This window comes from Vombatus ursinus, unplaced genomic scaffold (assembly GCF_900497805.2).
Source record: "Vombatus ursinus unplaced genomic scaffold, bare-nosed wombat genome assembly UNPS02014798.1, whole genome shotgun sequence".
Classification (NCBI taxonomy): Eukaryota; Metazoa; Chordata; class Mammalia; order Diprotodontia; family Vombatidae; genus Vombatus; species Vombatus ursinus.
The window spans coordinates 51,214,098-51,235,509 of record NW_020954576.1 but is presented as its reverse complement, the minus strand read 5'-3'; the positions used below and the strand labels follow the sequence as shown (position 1 = coordinate 51,235,509).

The window sequence follows — 21,412 nt, the reverse complement described above, 5'->3', positions numbered from 1 at the left end:
GATCCTAAAACAGCGGATGATCCCAAAACCATTTCCCTTTGGTTTTAGGCACTATTTGCACTTATATTTGAAGATAATCGTGTGAGAGATATCCCTTGTATCAGGAGAAATGGGTCAGCCTCCTCATCCTGTATCCTGGGACCACATTCACTAATTCTGGGAATGGATAACATCACTTCTTAGACTAGCCTGAGCAGGTTCAGATCAGAGCTGTCTTCAAATATATAAAAGACTACCATGTGAAAGAAGAATAAGACATACAAAATAATAATAGCTAATAGTGTTTACTATGTGCCAGGCACTCTGCTAAGTGCTTTTCAATTATTATCTTATTTAATCCTCACAACAACCCTGGGAGGTGGGTGCTATTATTATCATCTCTCTTTTACAGATGAAGCAACTGAGGCAAACAGGGATAAGTGACCTGCCCAGGGTCACACAGCTAGTCTGAGGCTATATTTGAACTCAGTTCTTCCTGGTTCTAGGCATAGCCCCTATCCACTGCGCTCCCTAGCTATAACTAACAATTGAGGGGGATCAGGAAAGGCTACTTCTAGGAGATGGTGCTTGAACTTCTGAGCCTTAAAGAAACAGGATTCTAAGAGGTCGAGATGAGTAGAGGAAGTCCTCCAGTTTGGGGAGACAGCTTGTGCAAAAGCTCAGACGGGGTAGAGAGGATGCCCTATGGAGGAACAGGTAGGAAACCAGTTTGTCTAGAACAGTGTTGGTGAAGAGGAGGAATATGAAGTACATCTGGAAAGAGTTTGGAGTCCAATTGTGGAGAATTCGAAATGCCAAAGGAGTTTCTATTTCATTCTTAAGCACGAAGGTGACCTGCTTAGAGCCTAGCTTGAGGAATATCAATTTGTCCATGGTTAGGAGGATGCATTGAAGAGAAGGCAGGCACACCAATGGACAGAAAAAAAAAGCAACAATTGAATTCAGGCTCACTGACTTCAACATCTAGATCTTACTTCAATTCAGATGAGGAAAGATATTAGGAAGAAAGTAGCATTTGAGCCAAGATTTGAAGGAATTTAGGGGTTCTAAGAGATAGAGGTGAGGAGAGAATGTATTCCAGGCATGGGGACCAGCCTGGGCAAAGGCATGGAGGTGGGAAATGGGGTGGTTCCATTCAGAAAACAGCAAATAGGCCGGTTTGGTTAGAATGTAAAGTGTGTGAGGGGAATAATATTTAATAAATCTGGAATAGTAAGTTGGAGCCAGATTTTGAAGGGGTTTAGATGCCAAACAGAAGAGTATGTGTTTTATCCCAGGGGCAACAGGGAACCACTGAAACTTCTTGCTTCATTCTTTGACATTTTATCTCCAGTGCCCAGTACAGTGCCTGGCACATAGTAGGTACTTAAAATACTTTGATTGATTGAGCAAGGAAGTAACAAGGTTGGCCTGCTGTTTCTATAATATCACACTAGCAGCAATGTGGAATATAGGTAGGGGACAAACAAAAGGTTTTTGTCCAGTCATTCTTCAGTCTTGTCTGACTCTTTGTGACCTTATTTGGGGTTTTCTTGACAGAGATATTGGAGTGGTTTGCCATTCTCATCTCCATCTCATTTGACGGATGAGGAAACTGAGGCAAACAGGGTAAAGTGACTTGCTCAGGGTCACACAACTAGTAAGTGTCTGAGACCAGATTCAAACTCAGGAAAATGAGTCTTCCTGACTCCAAGCCTGATATTCTATCCACTACACCACTAGTTGCCCATAAATTGAAGGTAGGAAACTCAATTAGGAGGCTTCTGCAGTATTCCAGGTAAAAGGTGATGAAGATGGCAGCCTTGTAAGTAGACAGAAGGGGGTAGCTATGGGAGAATGACAAGCCTTAGAAGGGGTGTGGGAGTGGGAAGAGGCAATGATGACTGACACTGTGAACTCATGTGCCTGGAAGGCAGTGGTACCCTCAGAATCAGAAAGTTGGGAAGAGACAAGAGTTTGGAGGGAAAGACAAGGAGTCTTCTTTGACAATGTTGAGTTTGAGATACCTATTGGGCATCCAAGGGAACACATCCAGCAGGCAATTGGTAATGTAGGGTTGATGCTCAGGAGAGTGGAGAGCTGCATAGGTAGATTTGGGAATTTGTAATAATTGTAGATTAATTCACGAGAGCTGCTAAGATGTGTGTGTGTGTGTGTGTGTGTGTGTGTGAGAAAGAGAGAGAGAGAGAGAGAGAAGAAGAAGAAGAAGAAGAAGAAGAAGGAGGAGGAAGAAGAAGAGGAGGAGGAGGAGAAAGGTGAAGGAAAGGGGGAGACAGAGGAGAGGGAAAAGAGAAGGAAAGAAAGGAGAGGGAGAGGAAAGAAGGAAAAGGAGGGAGGGAGAGAACAGAGAGTAAGAGAGGGGCAGGGAAAGGGAGTGCACATATCATAGGGTGGGGGTTTGGATTAATTTACTGGACTCCTAGGTATGAATTCTGTTACTGTGAGTAGATGTATGACCATAGGATTCACCCCTTTGAACCTCAGTTTCCTCATCTGTAAAATGGTGATAATAATAATTCCTGTAGTAGCTAATCCATTAGCCAGTAGCTAATATTTGCAATTATCGTGGCCTCTAAGATGCCTTCCAGTCCTGAGATTCTAAGATTCAAGCTGTTCTCTCTTAGTGGACTAGGGCATACCAACTACCTCTGGAGACTGGTCAGGCAATTGTTCGAATTTAAGAGGATTACGACAAAAAAAAAGCCTTTTCTTGAGGAGGGACAATTAAATATGTTAGATCATCAAATCATTTAGTGTTAGAGTGGTGTGAATGTCAATAAGAACTTGAAAGTAAAGATGTTCTAAAAACCCAAGGCAGGTGGTCAATCTGCACATAACGGAGAATTAGGTTCACATACCAAGCAAGACTAAACTCCCTCCTCCCACGTCCCTACCCCCTCAACCTATTGCACAGATTGGACCAGATCTCTCTCAGCATCCTGTGGATTCATGGATGAATTCATGGGGGATACTAAAGGCCAGGGCTGGTCTGATCCCAGTTAGGCTAGAAAACCACCTATAAAAGATTCAGAAGTAGCTACATTCCTCACAATACTCCCTTAGCTGTTAGTTTCAAATCCCCATTGTTATGGACTGTGGCTGGTGGTTTGGTTTCTTTAGTTTAAGGCTTTAACGACTTTCTAATCCTTAAACAACAGAGGGGCAAATACTTTGAAGTTATTATTCATTTAGAGCCTAGGAGAGGGTGAAGGTTAACCAGAGAAGGGAGATTTTGAGGGCATTGGCTGTGTGGGGGCAGGGGAGGAGGAGGCCAGGAGGGACTTCACAGAGAGAAGACAAAGATACAGAGTGGGTAAATTGTGTGTGGGAGGGGAAGGCATAGAATATATACTTTGTCCCTTCACAACTTTGCCCCAGAGGGGCTCCAAAAAGTCTTTAGAGACCCTAGGGCACTTCAGGGAGAGGAGGATGAACACGAACACTTTATAAATTGGAGCAATCCTTACAACCATGAAAGGTCTGGGTTCAAGTTTGGGCATCAGGGAAGCGGGGCCCTGGAGAGTTGACTAAAAGGACAGAATGTAGAAAGGAATAGGAGACTGGAACCTAGGAGAGGCAGGGAGATGTGGTGATTTCTCCTGTTCTCCATGATGCAGCCTTGGAGTTGGAATCACAGCGCCTGAGTTCAAATCTATGCTTCTATGATTTGTGCCAATTTGGGCAAGTCACTTAAGTGCTGAAACTTGGATTTCTCATGTAAAATGAGGTACTTGGCTTAGACAGAGGATGTCTAAGGGCCCAGAATCACAGAATCATGGGACTGGAGAGTTGGAAGGGATCTCTTTCTTTACTGGCTATCTATTAGAAGCTTACTTAAAAGGACTAACATAGTCAACTAGTACTTTATCTAACCCTTGCTGGAGGACATCCAAGAGGGAGAAACCTACCCTTCACCCCTCAGGGTAGCCCATTCCAATTCAAGATAGCTCTTAGCTCCAGCTTTAACATTCCATGATCCTATGAACTCTGACATCCAGGTTCTAAGATTGGTATTATTTCTCTTTGGACCAAAGACTGAAATGTGAGTGGAAGGAGAGAAGTAGGGAGAAGTGATTTGGGAGAGGACCAACAAAGTGGCAGGTACTGCTAGGGGCACAAAGACAAACTGAGGCTCAAGCAGATTTTTGGACAGTTCCCTTTATAAATAAACAGTGGGATTGAGGAAGTAGAAAGGAAAGTGCTCCAGGGTTGCAGCCAAATCTCTTCTCTAAGGAGAACCAACAAGCAAGACTATGCAGAGGCCTGTATGGTTGTGACCCTAGGATAGGGCCCCGGACTGAGTGAAGGCTGCCACTCTAGGCAGTAGCAGTATCCAGAGTGAGTATGCCTCAGTGGCCCAGGGGGCTTAGCAATCAGCCCATGGACAGCTCCACGACGTGGAAGCACAGGCAACCCACCACCAAGTTTTCATGGAGGGTCAACTGTGTGGCCAGACTTGGTCCTGGTCTTCAGCCCTCGCTCCCTGTCCCTCCCCTGCTCTCTCAAACTCCAAAGTGACCCCTGAGGCAGAGAACAGAAGTGAGGAGTACATTTGACCTTTAGAAGACATTCTTATGACCAAAGGTATTTTCTCACTGTAAGACACATTCCCCATACCCAGCTCTTACTCCCAGCTGGGCTGAGGTGATGACAATGGTGGTATGTATGTGTGTAAGAGTACACAGATGTGTGTGTGTGTGTGTGTGTGTGTGTGAGAGAGAGAGACAGAGAGAGAGACAGAGAGAGAGAGAGAAAGGGAGAGGATTACACTTGAACTCTGGCCCCAGAGCAGAGGCAGAAAGGGTGGGAAGCAGAGAGGGATGGCATGCCAGGGTCTAAGTAGAGAAGAGGGCATCCTTGATGGCCACTGTCAGGGGGAAGGGCTTCTGATTGCAGAAGGTACCCTGGAAGTCATCCAAGTCAAGAGCCCACACCATGGCTCCTGCCAGATTCATGGTCTTCAAGAACTGTACCTAGAAGAGTAGGTGAAACAAAGGACAGGGTTAGATTTCCTGGAGGACACTAGGATATATATGTATGTATATCTATATGGTATACTATACCGTATACCATGTTAGAAGAAAAGGTGGGGTGAGGAGGCAGCAGCACCTTGAGTCCTTAGAGACAGCCCCACGATCTCCCACCCTGGAAACAAGGGTGTTGTCTCTCCTCTCCACCCCCCCCCCCCCCGCCCCCAAAGGAGCCCCTACCTTGGTTTTGACACTTTCCTGATCCTCATACCCCACCCATTGGTTGCCTTTTGTGGCATAGGGGACCTTTTGTTCCAAAATCCTCTTAGCAGTGGCTCCAGGGAGGAATTCACAGACCTAAAAGGGAAAAAAAAGAAAAGAAGAGATGCTAGCTGAGAATTTCCCCAACTGAATAGACCCTAGGACTGTCTGCCCCCTATTCTCAATCCCTTACTTTTCTGGTTCCCGCTTCTGCATGTAGCAGAAACACCCAGACCTGGTTGACACTCAGAGATCCAGATTGAGTTCCATGCAAAATGAAATGCAAAGGGGAGAATTCTGAGCTGCAATAGCCTGTGGGTTCTTCTCTTGTCGGGAGGAGGGGAGGGAGAGAACAGGTGATACTTGTCGATACTTGTCGATCAATCAACAAGTGTGTATTAAGCATCTACCGTGTGCCAGGAACTGTGTGAGGTGAGGGAGATACAAAGACAAAAATAAAAATCTCTGCCTTCTATACGAGGAGCTTCTATGGAGGAGACCACATGTGCACATAACTAGGGGGTTAAGTATGATAAGGCTGGAAAGGTAGAGAAGGGCCATGTGAGAAAGGGCATTAGCCCCTCACCATCACCAACTCTCACCTCTGAGAAGGCTTTCCACCCTTATTGCCACCTCCCATCAGATGTCCCAGCTCTAGTGAAGAGGATGAACATTGGAAATCAGGTTAGCAGGGAGTGGGAGGGAAGGAGCCTTCTTTCTTCTGACACTACTGCCCTTTCCTTTTGATCACCTCATAATAGGCCAGAATCCCTGGCTCTTTGGTGTAGAGTCCTGCGGTCCCACTTCCCAGGATTGGTGCTCCAACTTCAGAGTGTTGGTAGAAGGCCAGGGTGAAACTATTCGCAAAGGTTGGGATACCCATGATCAGTTTTCTAGCTGGGGCCCCCTTCAACAGCATATAGTTCACAGCATATCTCTGGGGAGGAAAGGAATGAATATCATTAACATTTACTTGGCTAGGAGGAAAATGAAGCCCAGTGGTTTATGCAAAATCATATTCCGGAGCTTCCACTCAGGTCATCTGATTCCAAGTGCACTGCTTTCTCTACTTTATAATGTTGCCCATCCTGTGGACTAGTCTATTGATCCCCAGGGGGATTCTCCAGTGCCTTATACTGTCCTACCAACCTACTTTCGTGTTTTCAATGATCCTCTTTTTCCCCCAACCTTAAATGGTATTCACAACATTGCTGTAACTGTCATCCTTTTTTCCCTTGTACAGGGGGCTATGGTGACCTGTGGTCTTTTGCCAGGCTCCATGGAAGTTATAAGTCATGAGACTGATAAAATCCAAGTACTTGTAGCAAGGATGGTAGTGGTTTGGATTGGGTTTGAGGATTGGTACTCACGACATTGCTGTAACTGTCATCCTTTTTCCCTCTGTACAGGGGGCTGTGGTGACCTGTGGTCTTTTCCCAGGCTCCATGGAAGTTATAAGTCATGAGACTGATAAAGTCCACGTACCTGTAGCAAGGATGGTAGTGGATTGGATTGGGTTGGAGGGGTGGGAGCCAAAAGTAACCATCATCTTCAGTGCCATCATCACCACCACCTTAACAAAACTCAAGCTCTATTGCACGAGATAAGACGGGACAAAGATGTTACCCAGACAAGTCCCTGACCACAGGAGCTCATGGTGGATGGCCACATCACCATATATTCAGATAGGAATAATCCTTCATTCTCTCCAGGATCTCAGATTTAGTCCTCACGGACACTCCTTTCTACAGGTGCAGGTCAACATCCTTCTATAACTTGGCAGACAGTTTTTGCTAATCCCTATGGCTGACAAACTCATCATCCTTTAGTCAACCTTGTGATGAGCTTCTCTGATTTTGATTCAATTTAACAAATATTTATTAAGTATCTACTATGCTCTAGGGCTGAAGATCAATCAGCTAATCAACAAACATTTATGAAGTGTTAATCATATATTAAGTGCTTAGAATTCAAAGAAAAGGCAGTAAAATTGTCCCTGCCCTCAAGTGGCTCCTGTTTTATTGGGGTGAAACTGTACATACTCGGTTAAGCAAATACAAAATACAGAGCATCCAGTTGTAGCTAGTATTTCTATAGTGCGCTAAAGTTGGTAAAGCCCTAGACACAGGTTACATCATTAGGTGGTGAGGCCAGCATTAGCGCCTCGGGGATCAGGAAAGGCCTCATATAACAGGTAACCTGAGTTGAGCCTGGCTAGTTTTCTGGCCACAAATATGTAACCATTCCCCATGCCCATATTCTTGAAGCTTTTTGAGGATGGTGGAATCTGCCAGAGCTTCAAATCCATTGGCATAGACTTTGGGAAATTGGCATAGAGAGTCACCTCTAACTCAAGATGAGGCATTGGAAGAAGGTGTTAGTGGAGCTTCAGAGAACAGAAGAAAACCCCGACTTAACCAATGCGACTTGTTTCCAGTTACCTGTCTGTGGCTAGCCTGATCTGGGGATTTCTGGGCCACTTCTCCAACCCTGTGATGAGGGGAGGCTTAGGGAATGGCAAATTCATTTTATTTTATGAGCCTGGGAGCTGCAGGGCTCAGGGCTCTTCTGCAGGGAGAGGGTTGCCAGGATTGCAACTCTAGGGCTGTATTCTCCTCCAGAAGTACAGATAAAGAAGAGTTAACTTACAAGATTGCAGGGGAAAGGGTTAAAAGAAGTGATGAAATTTTCATATGTATTATAATTAACACTCAATTGACACTTAAGGTTCTCAAAGCACTTTACATATATTACCTAATTTCATTTGCCATGATAAATGATCATATTTGCCATGATAAATTTTTTACCCCACGTGGGGTAAGAAACAAAATCAGTTGAATCTAACAGATGTTTAAATGCCCATGAACTCTATCCATCCTTTTGATTCAGCTTGGGGTTCAAAGCTCTTCATAACCTAACTCCTCACCTTTCCAGTCTTCTTGCATTTGACTTCCCTCCTCCATATTCGGATCCAGTGACACTGGTCTCCTGGTGGTTCCTTATACAAGAAACTCCCTCTCCTGACTAGGAATTTTCTTGGGATATTCTGCCATGCCTTGAATTCTCCCCATCCTTATCTCAGCCTCCTGGCTTTCCCAGCTTCAAGTCCCAGCTAGAATCTCATGTTACAAGAAGCCTTTCCCAATTCTCAATGCTTGTGCCTTCCCTCTACGATTATGTCCAATTTAGCCTGTATAAATCTTATTTGTACATAGTTGTTTGCATGATGTTTCCCCCATTAGGCTGTGAAGTCCCCCAGAGCAGGTATTGTCTACTGCCTTTCTTTGTCTCTCCAGCTATTATAGCACAGTGCATGGCACACAGTAGGTGCTTAATAAATATCTATTTATTATGACTGACTTACCAACATTTGCAAGAGGGGTTGAGTCGGTAGATTGAACATTGAATGCTTGAATGTGTAATGATGAAGTAGTGCTGAGGTCCACTCACCTGATCATTACTTCTTGGCACTTCAATCCCTGAATTAGTATATGTACTATATCATCTATATGATTATATATCTTTAAAAAGGTTTTAATTGCTATTTCAGCTTCCAATCTTTCTTGTCTGCTGTCTAATCTCCATGCAGCTGTCAAAACAATCTTCCTAAGAAAACTTCTGGCCATGTCACTCCCTTTCTCAAAAGCCTCAGATGGCTTCCAATTGACTATAGGACAAAATACAAACTTCTCAGCCTGCCATTTAAGACCCTACGCAGTCTGACTCCAGCCTTTCTTTCCAACCTTATCTCAAATGACCTCCCTTCATGTACTCAGTATGATAGTCAAACTGGACTGAGAGCTCATACCCGAACTCAGCCTTGCTCCTTCTACCTCCCACTGCTGGGCAGCCACACAAGTCTTCTTCCATGATTGGAAGAGTCTCCCTCCTCAGCTCTACCAGCCAGTGTACAGGCAGCCCCTATGGGAATGTAAGCTCCTCCCAATGATGAAGAATGGCAGAGAGGAGATGGCTTCCAGGAACAGGAGATGCACATTCTGGGGCATGGCCAATGCAGAGATTTTATTTTTTTGCTTTTGCTTTACATTGCATATCTGTCACAAAGGTTTTGTTTTTATTTATTTATTTTTCAGTGGGACAGAAAAGATGGGAGGGAAAAAATTAATACTTGATAATTGAAAAAAGTAAAATTTAATTGAAAAAAATCCCAATTACAACTCACCTAAAAAATAAAGAATGTAAGCTGTTCAATACATTAATATACACAGAAATTTAAAAAAATTAAAAAATATAAACAGAAATTTTTAAAAAAACACCATAAAACAACTGAAGATGGTTGTTGGGAAATTATGAAGAACAAAGCAGAGATATGAGAAAACCTGTCTCTGCCCAACCTTCTTTGCAGATGTGTGGGAGTGGGGAAGGGGAATGGTTAGGGAACATATATAATGCCAGATTTTTTTCTATGTATTTATTGGCCTGGCTGATTGTTCCCGCTTTGTCTTTGTCTTTCTTTTAAAAAAAATTCTTTATTATGAGGCATTGCTCTCCGTAGGGGAGAGAGGGAGGGATGCAAGGGGAAATCTGAGCCATGTAAAAATAAAAGATATCAATAAAATCTATTTTTAAGAGAATGTCTTGAGGATAGGGAACATGTTTTTGCCTTTCTTTGTATTCTCAGTGCTTAGCACTGTGCTTGGCACATAGTAAGCATTTAATAAAATCTTGTTAATTGACTGACTAATCCCTCCATCAGTTAGTGCTCTCATTCCCTCTCCTCAAATTACCTTGTTTTATTTCCTGTGTTCATGTTGTACCTATCTGCTCAGAAGAACTGAGTCTCTTTAAGAAGAGGGTTTTTCAACTTTGTGCGCCCAACACCTAGTGTGTGCAGTGTCTTGCACGTAGTAGGCACTTAAGAGGTGTCTGCTGGACTGGATTGAAAAGGCTGAGGAAAAAAATTCCTGTCCTTGAAGACTGGATTTCTTTTTCTTGCCTCAACCTCTCCAGATGGGAAAGAATATACGAAAGGGCTCAGTAAACTGAGAAGCTAATGCAAAGGTAAGGTATTGGCATTATTCTCCCCATGGCAGCCACCACCGTCACACCACTACCATCATTGCTGTGAAGGTCATCATCTTATGTAGAATTTGATTCTTTGTCTCATCTGATTCTCGCAGTACTCCTATGAGTAATTCCCTAATGCTTCATCTTCTTCCTCCCAGCACTTGCATAAGCTATTCCATATGGCTGGAATCTAACCTGTTAGCAAGGGAAGACAGGAGCCTCCTTGTGACAGGTGGCGTTACAAAGGTACCAAAGACATTCAGTGACCTTCCCAAGGTCATGTGGAATTAGTAGCAGAGCTGAGACTAAAACCCTGATCTCCTGCTTCCTGGTTCATTACCCTGTCTATTCAATAGCCAGATTGGGCAGGGTCAGGTAGGGAAACCAAGGGAGGCAGAGATTTGGGAGGAGCCACTGGGGAAAATCACATGAGAGACCAGAGAGGGAAGACTCACTCAGAGATCTTGCGGATGTCATAGCCTTCATTAAGTTTGACCCTCCCGGCAGGCAGTGCTACACTGAGCAGAAGTCTCTCCTTTCGAGTCCTCCGAGCTTCTTCGGAGAATTCAGTTTTCATTTCCTGAAAGAGATACTCTCTGTACTGGTCCTGCGAGCCTCTGATCCAATCTGCCTTCTTCCCTCTCCCATGACCCTGCCCCCTCCCTCCATGCTGGTCAACCCTGTTGAGGCTTGAGGAAAGAGAGCTCTCCATCCTTTCACCCCACCCGTTCTTTTTACTTGAGAGGCTATTTCCATGTCCATGAATGCCAGCTCTGAATTATCTGCTCAGCTAGAATTAGACGATGGTGTGGAAAAACCCACACTGAGGGAGTAATCTTAAACTCTTTCCTGTGTAAGGATCATAGATCTGGACCTCAAGGGGACCTCAAAGGCTTCCTAGTCCAAACTCTCATTTTACATAAAGAAATTGAGGCCCAAGGAGATTAGGCGATTTGTCCAAGATCACACAGTATCAGGGGCAGGATTTGAACCCAGGCTCTCTGACTCCAAGGCTAGGCTTCTTTGCACTGTACTACTCTAATATTTGTTATTTCTTAGGGGAAGCAGGTTTTTCTGCCTAATTTTGCTTTGCTCAAAACTAATAAAATGAGACTTTGCTTCCCTAGCACACATATAACATGAAACGAAGGGAAATTATAATGAATTTTGTGTTGAGGTCTTTTTTCTTAAAGGGATTTCCCCATAGGGGTCTAGATGTAAATGGAGACATTTAGGTTGTTATGCAAGGTTATAGGCAGCCTGGGATTAAACACTGCCATGGAAGGAAGAAAGGAAAGAAGGAAGGAAGGAAGGGAGGGAGGGAGGAAGAAAGAAAGGAAGGAAAGCATTTATTAAGCACCTATTATGTGCCAGGCCCTACGCTAAGCATTTTAAAAATATTGTCTCATTTGATCCTCATGATAGCTCTAGAAGTTAGGTGCTAAACTTGGGAGGGCAGGTTGCTAAGGTCAATAATTGAGAGGTGGCAGTATCTCCAACCAGCTCCTGCCACCTCAAAGCAAAGGGAGAAAGAGCACCATGCAATGTCCTCTCTTCTCATGAGATCTCTAAACCTGAAACAGGTATTCCCCAGTCTTTAGCACACCAAGGCCAACAGACAGAGCTGTTCTGTAATATCTACAGAACAAGAATTTCTACTTGTGCCTTCCCTCTATTAATGAATCCCTTTCCTCTGTTAATTATTTCCTATATATCCTATATTTAGCTTGTTTGTAAATATTTGTTTCTTTGTTGTCTCTTCCGTTAGACTTCATTAGTTCCTGCTCCTTGAGGGCAGGGACAGTCTTGCCTTTCTTTATGTTTCCAGAGCTTCCCACAGTGCCTGGAACATAATAGGTACTTAATGAGTGCTTATTAATTGACTGACAGCCTCTCATTCCTATTCTAGAGTCACTCAACCTATGAAGTCAGAAAGACATTCCCAATGTCTGACCTAACTACCATCTCCTACAGTGTAAGCTTGCTTCCTTTTTTCTGTCCACAGCAGAAGTAGAAAACAGCTCCAGCAGTTGCTAAGATCCACGTCCTGACCTCTACCCAGCTCCTCCTGACCTTCTCCTTCATCCCTCCCTCCAACCCCATTGGGTTTCCATACCTGAAGCAGTGAAGTGTAACTTTTTTTATCTCTCCGTCCTGGGTAGAGCCAGGCTAGGTCCAGGCCGTCAAAGTTGTGTGTCCTCAGGAATGTTGTGACTGAGTTGATGAAGGTCCTTCGGTTCTCAGTTTGGGATGCCATGTCAGAGAACCTAGAACCCAACCCCCCTGACTTGTAAGTTCCGTGCAGAAGGGCTTGGGAATTCCAGCATGGTAAATGAAAAAAAAAGTTCTGAACTGGGATTTAAGACACTTAGTTCTAATCCTGGCTCATTATATGACTTGTTTGTTATATAACTGTCCTTACTCATATGACTGTTGACAAGTCACTTGCCTCTATGGACCTCAGTTTCCCGTTCTGTAAAATGAAGGGTTGATCTCTAAGGTTTCTTCCGGCTTTAGGTTCATAGATTTCGGGTTGAAATTGACATTGGAGTATGCCTAGTTCAACCCCCTAATTTACTGAGGCCTGGAGAGTTTAAATAAAATGTCTAAGTCTACACAGGTAGTAAAAAGCAAAGGCAGGATTTGAACCCAAGTCCTCTGGCTTCTATCCCAGTACACTTTCCACCATACTATACTGCCTCCTCTAATGTTCTATCAGTCAAACGCCTGTTCTAGTCTAAGTCAGTTTTCTGAGGGACTTGAGGAGTCTGGAACCAAAGAGTACTGAACATCTGATGAGAGGCAGCAAGAGAGGCAATGTACTTAGCACTGAAAAGTTTTCCCAACCGCGCTTTAAGGTTCCTCCACCAAAAGCCACTTTAGTTATTCATTGCTTGTATCTATTTTCTCCCTTCGTGATCTGAGAACATTTCTTGCCATCACCTATTCATATCTTTGAGTCTTCCTATAGGCTATATCCACTGCCAGGGATGTCATCAATCCTTTCCTTCTCCAAATCCTGTCCTTCTGCTTCTTCCAAACTTGGCTCCAACTGCACCTCCTCCAGGAAGCCTTCCCTGACTAGCCACAGCTGGCTTAGCTCACCTTTGTTGTGTCCCACAGAGCTGGTGACAGTGACTGTCTAACTTTGGGGTTCATACTCACTCCCTTGCCCCTACATTCTAGGTCTGTGTTCCTCACACGTAATACTCCATCTCCCAACTTCAAGCATTTTCTCTGACGGTCCCCCATTCCTCACCCTGGTTTCCTGACTCACCTTGTTTTCTTCCAATTCTCAGCTAAAGTCCCTGAGTTTCTGGGAAAAAAAAAAACAAAAAACCTTCCCCCATCCTCCTTAATCTTTCTTAGTGCCTTTCTTCTGCTGATTATCTTCAATTTATGCTGTAAATAGCTTGTTTATACATAGTTATTTGCCGTTGTCTCCTCCATTAAACTGTGAGCTCTTTGAGAACATGGACCATATTTTTGCCTTTCTTTGCATCCCCAGCTCTTAGCACAGTGCCTGGAACATAGTAGGTACTTAATAAATGCTTGCTGACTGACTGAATATCCATTCTGTGCCACCTAGAGAGAGTGGTAGTGAACTCCCTGTGACTGGGAAGTCTTCATGCAGCGGCTGTTTGACCAATTGTCTTAGTTTGTGTACAAGATATTCTTTCTGAGGTACCAAATCAGACCAAATTACCATTGAAGACCCTTTCAATTCTAACACATTGTGATTCCAAGTTCCATAAGAACCTCTTCTACTACCACCCTGCCAAGTGTTCACTTATCAAGCCTCTACTTGAAGACTTCCAGTGATGGGGGACTAACCACTTCTTGAAGCAACCCATTGCTTTTGAACAGTGCCACTTATTAAGAATTTTTTCTTCCATAGTCTAAATCTCTCAATTCTATCCACTAGACCCTAGCAGAACAGCTCCAATCCTTGTGCTACAAGGCAGGCATTCAGATATCGGAAGACAGCTATCACCCACCCTATATCTTTTCTTTGCTAGGCAAAACATTCCCAATTCCTTCAGTCAATCTTTGGATGGCACAATTTCCAGTACCCTCTTCATCTAGATCACCCTCCTCCAGTTAGGCAATGTCCTTTTTAAAATGTAGCACCTGGAACTGAACAGATGTGGTCTTACCAGGGTGGTCTAGAGCAGGACTATCTGAAAACTTACCTCCCTACCTTCCTTTCTGTTTTACCTCATGGGCAAAAGGGATGGTAGGTTAGTGGGCAGATGAGACTGTCTAGGGAAGATGAAATCTTACCTCTTGGTTTCCAGGCTCCATCCACCCACTGACAAGAGTGTCTTCAGTTTGGTGTTCCTGTGGGGCAAGGGAGAAGAAGAGGACAGGGTTGGGCATAAGCTTTCAGGTAAATCCTGGTTAGTCACCTCCCTCGGATGCTCTAGAAGGAATTCTTGGTCTTTGGGAGGTTGGACCAGAAGGCTCCTAAATTCCTTCCAACTCAAAGATCCTATTCTTCTAGGAGGTCCTTATATCCCTTCCCATTGTTAACAGGTTCATCAAGAATTGTTAGCACATTTGATTTAATACTAGAAGGCGCATTAGAAAGTATCCTAGTCTACATCTTTCATTTTACAGATGAGAAGACTGAGTCTTTAGAGAGGCACAAGTAGTATGAAGGTTCATAGAATCATAGATATAGAGCTGGAAGGACCTCTGGGGCTATCTGACCTCACCCTGTCATTTTACAGATGAAGAAACTGAGGCCGATGGAGAATAAGTGACTCGGCCAAAGTCACACAGATTGGCAAGATTTGAATCCAGGGCCTCTGGCTGCAGAGCTCGTACTGTTTCCTAAAATGTCCAATTTTAGACTTGTCAATACATATCAGGAGCAAGGGGCAACTGAAGATCACTGGGGTTTATAGGATTTAGAGCTGACAGGACCTTGGAGATCATCTGGGCCAACCCCTTCATTTGACAGAGAAAAATCTCTTAAAATGACTTATTTTACATACACCTAGTAAGTAGCAGAGCCCGGATTTAACCCTATGTATTCTGACTCCTTTACAAGGCAGCTACCCCTGTCTCCAGTAGTCTTCCTGTTGTGTCCTACGAGAAAGCTTTAAGATGACCGCAGTGGAATCATGGCACCCTGGAACCATAGACCATCTGATCGGTTCTCTGCCTTTACGAACATCTGCTATTGGCTGATGGCGGCTGACTTTCCAGAACTGGGAGTGTGCCCACTCCCTGAGGAGGAATCATCCGTACAGTCAAGAGGGAATGCTTCTGAGGAGGTGTTTAGGGCTTGGCTTCCACAGAAGCAGTCAATCTTCTTGGGGTCCACTGGGGAGTAGCAGAAACTCCTCCTCCACTCCACTTTGACCTTGAATGTGATGTGGCAGGAAGAGCATTGGATTTCCAGTCATAAGACCTTGGCTTGGATCCTAGCTCTGCTATTTACTACATGCGAGATCTTGGCCAAGTTATCTGTCTTTAGGCCTTAGTTGGCTTAATTGTACAATGAGGAGTCTAGAAAGTTGATTGTTCTAAATCCTCTACTCTTATGGCTCCCACAACAATATGGCAAGCTTCACAAGCTCTGTCCCAGATGCCTCATCTTGATCTTCTCCCTGCTCCATAGGACTCTTCAAACCAAGCTTAGAGCCCTAGAAGTATCAGGCATGAGAATCTACTTCAGGGGTCCAGCATTATGTACACTTGTTTGGCCAGTCGGTAAAAAAAAATGTTGTTCCACCCTGGTTACCATCATCTCTTGCCCCTGTCCTTTGTCTAGTCACAGCCAGGAAGAAGAAAGCGAGAGGGGCCTGGTGGCTCACCTTTGTTTGAGCTCATTCAGAGTTTCATAGAGCGTTACATCATTCCATTCCCAGGTATCAATCTGATTATTGCTGATGTTGGCAAAACTGTAGATGATGTGGGTACACAAGTTGGCGTCAATGTCATCTGGAAGGCACGAGGCATCTCCATCCCGGTACTGGGACCAGCTGGTATAGTAGCAGACCAACTTGTAAGCACAGCCTAAGAAAAGAGGGGAAGAAAACAGGTGCATGGGCCGGGGCCAATGAGTCATTATTCTGAATACTCTGTGAGAGGAACATTTCCAGGACCTTTGGGTGTGGATGGGAGCATATCTAGAGGGAGGAAGGGATACAGTCCCTAATCTTGGGAAGTTGGTAGGGAAATTATAACTGCCATCCTCCGGGAGATGCCAACCTAATCGGGGAGGCATGTAATCCTTGATTTCTTGCTCTCAAGAACTACAATGACATTAACTATCTAAATTAAAGTGATTATTAATGATATTGCTGTTCAGTCATTCAGTCACTTCCAACTCTCTGTGACCTCATGGACTTGATCATGGGGCTTTTTTGGCAACGATACTAGAGTGGTTTTGCCATTTCCTTTTCTAGTATATCCCCCATTTTACAGAGGTGGAACTGAAGTAAATATGGGTTAAGTGACTTGCTCAGGGTCACTTGCACAGGTAACAACTGTCTGAGGCTGGATTTGAACTCAGGTCTTCCTGACTCCAGTCATGAAGGTAGAATTAACTAGGCTTGGCAACTGATTAGATAGAAGGGGTAAAGGAATGCAGAAAAATTGAGGATGACTCTGAGCTTGACAACCTCAGTGACTGGAAGGATGGAGGTGTCCTCAACAAAAATAGTCAGGAAGAGGGGAGGATTTGAGAGGAAAAATAATTAGTCCTGTTTTGAGCATGTTGATTTTGAGGCAGTTAGGTGGCTCAGTGGGTAAGGGTGCTGGCCTTGGAATCAGGAATCCTACCTTAGACACTTAACTGGGCAAGTTACTAAACTTTCTCAGCCTCAGTTCCCTCATCTGTAAAAACAAGGATAATAACTGCACCTACCCCCCCCCCCCCCACCCGGACAAAGAGAGATGATATCTGTAAAGCACTTAGTAAACCTCAAGGTGCAAGCTATTATTGTTATTATTTGAGAAGACTAGAGGACGTCCAGTTGGAAATGTCCAATAAGCATTTGGTGATGTGGGCAATAGTTCAAGAGAAAGACCAGTTCTGCCTTTATAGAGCTTGGAGTCATCTGCATAGAGGTGATAGTTGAATCCATGGGAGATCTTGAAAAGAAAGTATAAAAAGAAAACATTCCTTGCACTTAAAGAGCTTACATTCTCTGGGATCCAATCTTACATAGAGACAGAGGGCTGGAAAGAGTGGCCTTCTAATTTATGCAGAGCAAAGAGGAGCTCACAGAAGATAATATGGCAGATAGTCTGGGAGAGAACGTTACTCTAGCTTCAAGAATGCTGATCAAACAAGCTCACACTGTAACAAATCTCTCCTCTCTTCCTCTTCCCTTCTCTCTCTCCTCTCTCCTCCCCATCTTTCCTCTCCTTTCCTCTCCCCCTCTATTCTCTCCTCCCTTTTCTCCTTTTCTTTCCTCTCCTCTTCCGTCCTCTTCTCCCCTCCCCTCTCCTATCTTCTCCTCTCTCTTCATATACCATCCCCTTCTTCCTCCTTTTCAACAGAGGACTTTGCTTCATACTTTACTGAGAAAATTGCCATGAGTTACCTCTTGTCCTGTTTTACCTTTCCAAGTCACTTGCAATCTGGCTTTCATCATTCAACTTAAACAATTATCTCCAAGGTTAACAATGATCTCTTAATTACCAAACCCAATGATCTTTTCTTATTCCTCATCCTTCTTGACCTCTCTGCAGCAGTTATTTTGTCTTGTTTTTAAGACTGGGCCTCCCTGTCTTTCTTAAGCTGAAGGTGCAGCAGCCACGCATGGCCCAATACCACCAATAACAACATTGATTCACTTGGGAGCTTGACCAGTTCCTGCTTCCAAAGTACACAGGTTCAGCCCCTTGCTCCCAGATGTTCACCATATTGGTGCCAGATTTAGCTCAGACATCGATTGGCTCAGCTGCAGATACTCAAAGCAATCCACTCAAACTCAAGTAATCCGCCAGCCTCAGTCTTCCAAGTGGTAGAGGTTACAGGTGTAGACACTACATTTTCACAATCACACACCTGAGTGAATAGCACACAAAAAATACAGTATGCCACCATATCTGTTTGTTGCTTACCATAAGGCATTTGACACAGCAAAGCACAGTGCCTCTCACATAGTAGCCACTTTATAAACATGCAGAATTGAATTGAATAAAAAGTCCTTCCCTGGGCCTGAGTTGCTGCCCTGAAGCAGAAGAAGGAAAAGGTTCCCCAAGACTGAACCCCACTCCCCCCTACATAATTTTCACTTTTTCTCCCTTCCCCCCCAACTCTTCTCCCAGGGCATCCCATGCAGTACTTACTGTATTGGAACAGCATCAAGAGGCTGAAACCTAGAAGGAAATAATCCTACTGTCAGAGAAGGAGCTATTCATCCCAGCTTCCACCAGGATATTTGCCTAGCCCTCTCCTCCCCACCAGCCAAGTTGTACATAGCCATTGCCCCTGGGGCATCTCTGGAGCCCAGCCCCGACACCAGTCACGGCCATCCTTGGACAAGTAGGTGGGAGGCTGGGTTCCAGAGAGGGCCTCGAGGCAGTGGGAGCCACACACCACAACTTTACTCCTGAAAATCCAGGTTTCCAAACTCCTCTTGCCTGACTCCTTACTGACCTAACTCAGCTGCTTTCAGAGCCATCTTGACTGGAAGGCAGGACACCAGAAAGCGGTGGCTGCTGTGTGTGTTGGCTGTCAGCTGCCTCTGGGTCTGCTGTCAGTACTGGCATCTGCCTCCCTGATGCCTGTACGGGCTCCCCCAGCTCCTGGCTTCCCTTTTATCTATCTCTACTCAACTGCTGTCCACCTCAAGCCCATCCTAGTTTACAGGAATCGAGCATTTCACAAGTAAAGGAACTGAAGACTTAGTGGTGGTGGTGGAATGCTTTGGGCAAAGAAAGCATTGTGAAATGTTGGAGAATTTCATAATCCACCAGATTGGGCTTGTTTTTTAAGAGTCCTACCAAGGGTAGAGTCCAAGCTAATGGGTCTTTACACTCGCCCTTGCCGCGGGTCATGGTCATCACCTCCCTTCCCAAATCCCACACCTCATCCCTCTGCCTCCCCAGAGAACAAACCTCAAGGCTCCCCTGCCAGAGTTAGCCTCATTTCCTGAGACTCCCCCTGTTTTTCCCACTCTAATCCCTCTCCTTGTCCAAGTCTGGGACGAGTCTCTCCCAGGTTGCTTCCTGGATTAAATCGCTGGACTCTTTCACCTAGGCAAACATTTCTCAAGTCCCTCAGCCACTTGGTCTTTGTCATGAATGTAAACAAGCCCAGTGAGATTATGTAACTTGTAGGTTCCCTGAATAAGGCCCCCATTTTCTCCCTGCTGAGCAGAGGCTCAGTGCCCTCAACTCCCTGACCTACTGTACAAAACTGTTGACAGAAGTTGTTGGAAAAGAAACTGGCTTGGGATTCTAAGAGACAGGAAACCATGGGCAGGGCAGGCTGGAAATTACAAATCAGACTGCTCCCTTGGTTAGGCAGGTTTTGCCAAAGAAAGTGGACATTTCAAAACAGTACAGAACTCATTTCTATTCAGCTTGGCAGTCTGCGTGGCATGCATTGTAGGACGGGCCCCAAAGGCTTCCACCTGATTCTGGGATGCCTTGCTCTTCCCCGGGTTTGGGGCACTATCTTGTGCCAGCAGGTTTCCAACCTCTTGTTTGAGTCCCCATCCAGTAGGGTAGACCAAACCAGTCTGATGTGTGAAATCATTACTATAAGGCCCTTAATGAAAATAGGAGAGCAAGGTAAATTGAAGGTATTGAATTAAATAGGCATATTTCCTCTGCCATGGGTGTCTGGCGGAGTGCTAGGCTCAGCTTCCTGTTGACCACTGTTTCCGCAACACAGCAGGAGAAGCAAACCTCAAGGCACACACAGCAGGGGGTCAGCAGCAGAGCTAAATGTTGTTAGTTTCTCACTATGGGACCATTGTAGAGAGCACTATTGCTTCTCCTGGGCATGAGAATCAGATGATCCTTGAAGATTAGGACACAGCTCCCATTTTCTTCTCTTCTCTACCCAGTGAATCCCCTACCTTCTCTAACTCTATCATCTGTCAGATTTTCTTCAATACCTTTGAAAACTTACAGCCTGCTGGGGGGTGTGGTTCCTAGAGTAAGCATAGGCTTCGTGTCTATGGATATACCTGTGTCCATCATATTTTTCTAATATCTTTGTAATTTGACACACTTCAAACCAAAGTCCTTGACTTCCTGTGAAGGTCTGATGCAGGAGGAGTTACAAAGCTGAGCCCAATCTGTCATCCCCTGCCAAATACTTCCTAGGTCTCGTTGCACACTGGAGACAGTAGCTCTGCTATCCATGAAAAGTATGCAAAACACCTGAGCCAAGTGGCCACTATTCATTAAACTTTCTGTTCTTCCAGATGGACATGTGGAGGACTGTTAAGTATTTACATATTCCTTTCTAGGTCTTGAAGGGCCAAGGGACTGCACTAGGGAGTTAGTCTAAGCAGTGGAATGAAGGAATAAAAGATGGACAGAAGGAAAGAAGGGAGGGAGAGAGGAAGGAAACAAGCAATTTATTAAGCACCTCGTCTGTGCCAGGCACTATGCCAAATGCTTTACAAATATAATCTAATTTGATTCTCACAACAACCCTGAGAGTTAGGTGCTGTTATTCTCCCCGTTTTATAGTTAAGGAAACTGAAGCAAACAGAAATTAAATTACTTACCTGGGATCGGGGGCTGGATTTGAATTCAAGCCTTACTGACTCTAGGCCTAGAGGCACCATGGAGAAGTGGATGGAGAGCCCACCCTAGATATAGAAAGAGCTTGACTTAAGTCCCACCTCAGACACATATTGGTTATGCGACCTTATGGGCAATCCCCTAACTTCTCAGTGCTTCAGCTAACTCTGGATGACTGTAAGTTACAGAGTAGTTGTTGTCCTGCACTGGTAGATACAATTTCCTTATACCAGTGAAATTGTAAGTCTACATAACTAAACAAACAAACCAACTGAAGGAACAAACAAGTAACTAACTAAATAGCTAGAAAGAAAGAAAGATTAGATATATAGATAGGTAGATGGACAGATAGATAGATGGATAGATAGACGGATAGACAGATGGATAGATAGATGGATAGATGGATAGATGGATAGATAGATGGA

General features: G+C 44.4%; 1 protein-coding gene across 1 annotated transcript; it reads right to left on the bottom strand.

Moving 5' to 3' along the window:
- Positions 1–4,148: 4,148 nt before the first annotated feature.
- On the bottom strand, positions 4,149–19,104 carry CHI3L1 (chitinase 3 like 1). Its single transcript, XM_027871391.1, has 10 exons — positions 18,883–19,104; positions 18,573–18,602; positions 16,085–16,286; positions 14,544–14,600; positions 12,376–12,526; positions 10,715–10,839; positions 6,602–6,716; positions 5,983–6,168; positions 5,211–5,327; positions 4,149–4,973 (listed from the first exon to the last, which is right to left on the bottom strand). The coding sequence occupies exons 1-10, from the start codon at positions 18,905–18,907 to the stop codon at positions 4,836–4,838; spliced, it is 1,146 nt and encodes a 381-aa protein (XP_027727192.1). The 5' UTR covers positions 18,908–19,104; the 3' UTR covers positions 4,149–4,835.
- Positions 19,105–21,412: the final 2,308 nt, after the last annotated feature.